Source organism: Scomber japonicus, chromosome 17 (genome assembly GCF_027409825.1).
Source record: "Scomber japonicus isolate fScoJap1 chromosome 17, fScoJap1.pri, whole genome shotgun sequence".
NCBI classification, from domain to species: domain Eukaryota; kingdom Metazoa; phylum Chordata; class Actinopteri; order Scombriformes; family Scombridae; genus Scomber; species Scomber japonicus.
The window spans coordinates 28,434,273-28,436,286 of record NC_070594.1 but is presented as its reverse complement, the minus strand read 5'-3'; the positions used below and the strand labels follow the sequence as shown (position 1 = coordinate 28,436,286).

Genomic DNA, 2,014 nt, shown 5'->3' with positions numbered 1-2,014 from the left:
AATAAAACAATATATATATACAATTTGACAGTATTGTGTCGTCAGCCTGTTCTGCTGCCCCCAAGTGGCCAAAAAAAGTCTATTAATGCGACTTCAAAATTCATTGTGGCAGTTTCACTGTGTTCTTTTAAAACAAAAGTTTTTTATGCACAGCTGTTTTCATGTATCTTTAATGACAGTTCATCATAGGTGATTTACTAGTGTTCTTGGTTAAAACTACAGAAATCCTCACAGCAACTGGTCATGTGACAGTTTGCTTTAGTCCAAATGTTTCAAGTTTTCCTAGGCTTATATGGTGTGTCTTATTGAGTCTATTCACTGAGGTGAAGCTCACAGTGAGGTAAGTAATGTCTTTTGACCAGGAGTTCAAAGTTTTCCCAAACACCTCTTTTACTTTTCTCCTGAAATGTTTCCCCACAATGACAAACAGGAAGGGGTTAATAGCACTGTTGCTGTATGCCAGATATGCAGACAGCTGTATGCAGATGTCTAAGACGTGACCCCAGAGGCATCCAGGTGTAAGGTGGAAGTAATCCAGAGTGTCAAGAAAGCACATCACTTGGTGTGGCGCCCAGCAGATGAGGAAGACTGCCAGCACAGCCAGAACTAAGTTGGTGGCTTTCCTCTCCGCCCTCAACCCTGGAAGTCTGATGGGTCTCCCGCTTTTCAGAGCAGCCATGATGTGATAGGTGCAGTATCCCACAACCAGGACTGGGATTGCGAAGCCCAACACGTTTTTGGCAATGTTGTGGTGCACAATCCAGTTCGGTTGAGGGTAGGACAGAATGCAGGCGTACACACCAGGATCTTCTTCATACTTTACAGTACGGAAGAGCAAGATGGGCAAATTGAGAAGAAAGCCCAGGATCCAAATCCCCAAGCAGATACGCTTAGCCCAGGTAGCTCTTCTTAGACGGCTGGGGTTCATTGGCTTCACCAGAGCCAGGTATCGGTCCAAGCTAACCAGCATGAGGAACAGAACACTGCAGATGTAGTTTGTTGAGATGGCCACATTAACCAGCTTACAGAGGACCTCTCCAAATTCCCACTGATATCCCTGTGTGATTGTAACAGCCCAGAAGGGAAGGCAGAACAACATTACCAGATCAGCAGCAGCAAGGTTCCCAAGGTAGATATCTGCCACGGTGCAGGGCTTCCTCTGAAGGAAGAACACACAGAGAACCAGGCCGTTTCCCACCATCCCCACAGCACTGATCAGTCCCAGGTATGCCGGCTGCAGAGAGGACAGCCACAGCCAGGCTTCAGTGTAGTTACTGCAGGGGTCTGATGCATTCGCATCCATTGGAAACTGTGAATGATACAGTTCACTGTCAAAGCATTGCCATTATAAGCAAGCAAGCCTTATTTATATATCAGTTTTCTGAACAGTAGTGTGCTAGGGCTAATTTTATGCTGCAATCTTATATTTAATGCTCAATTCTAGCATTTTATGTATGTCTTTTTTTGTTGTATGTTTTAATGTTTCTGTTTTATGTAAAGCACATTGAGTTGCCATTGTGTATGAAATGCGCTATATAAATAAAACTGCCTTGCCTTGCCTTGCCTTGCCTAGGGTGTTTATTCAGATCCCCATAGTAACATTGACTACATTTTTTGGGGTCATCATAAATATTATTAACGATTAAATAGCTTAAATAACAGAAACACATCTGTAGCATTCACACTCATAACAAGACTCAATGAATAACCCAATCCCCAAGATACACAACAACCAACACCAACTCAAAGCATCTGATACTTTATACTGCCCTATATAACTGTTCTGTAATTGATTGCTCTTTGTATCAGTTCATTACAATCAGGCTAAAACATTTTTCTCTTCTTTCTGTAATTAAAGACCTGCAAAAGCTTACATCTGTTCAGGTAAATGAAGACTTATTACATTGTATGTAACATTATCCAAAAGACTAGTAGCCTAACCAAAGTTTTAAGTGTGCATAATTAATTAAAACAGGAAACTGCAGGTATGTCCTGTTTGGCTGCAGGGCATGAA

General features: G+C 42.1%; 1 protein-coding gene across 1 annotated transcript; it reads right to left on the bottom strand.

The window, feature by feature from the left end:
• Window positions 1–241: 241 nt before the first annotated feature.
• On the bottom strand, window positions 242–1,303 carry si:dkey-63b1.1 (B2 bradykinin receptor). Its single transcript, XM_053336747.1, has one exon. It carries the CDS (start codon window positions 1,301–1,303, stop codon window positions 242–244), a length of 1,062 nt encoding a protein of 353 aa, XP_053192722.1.
• Between the last annotated feature and the right edge of the window lie 711 nt (window positions 1,304–2,014).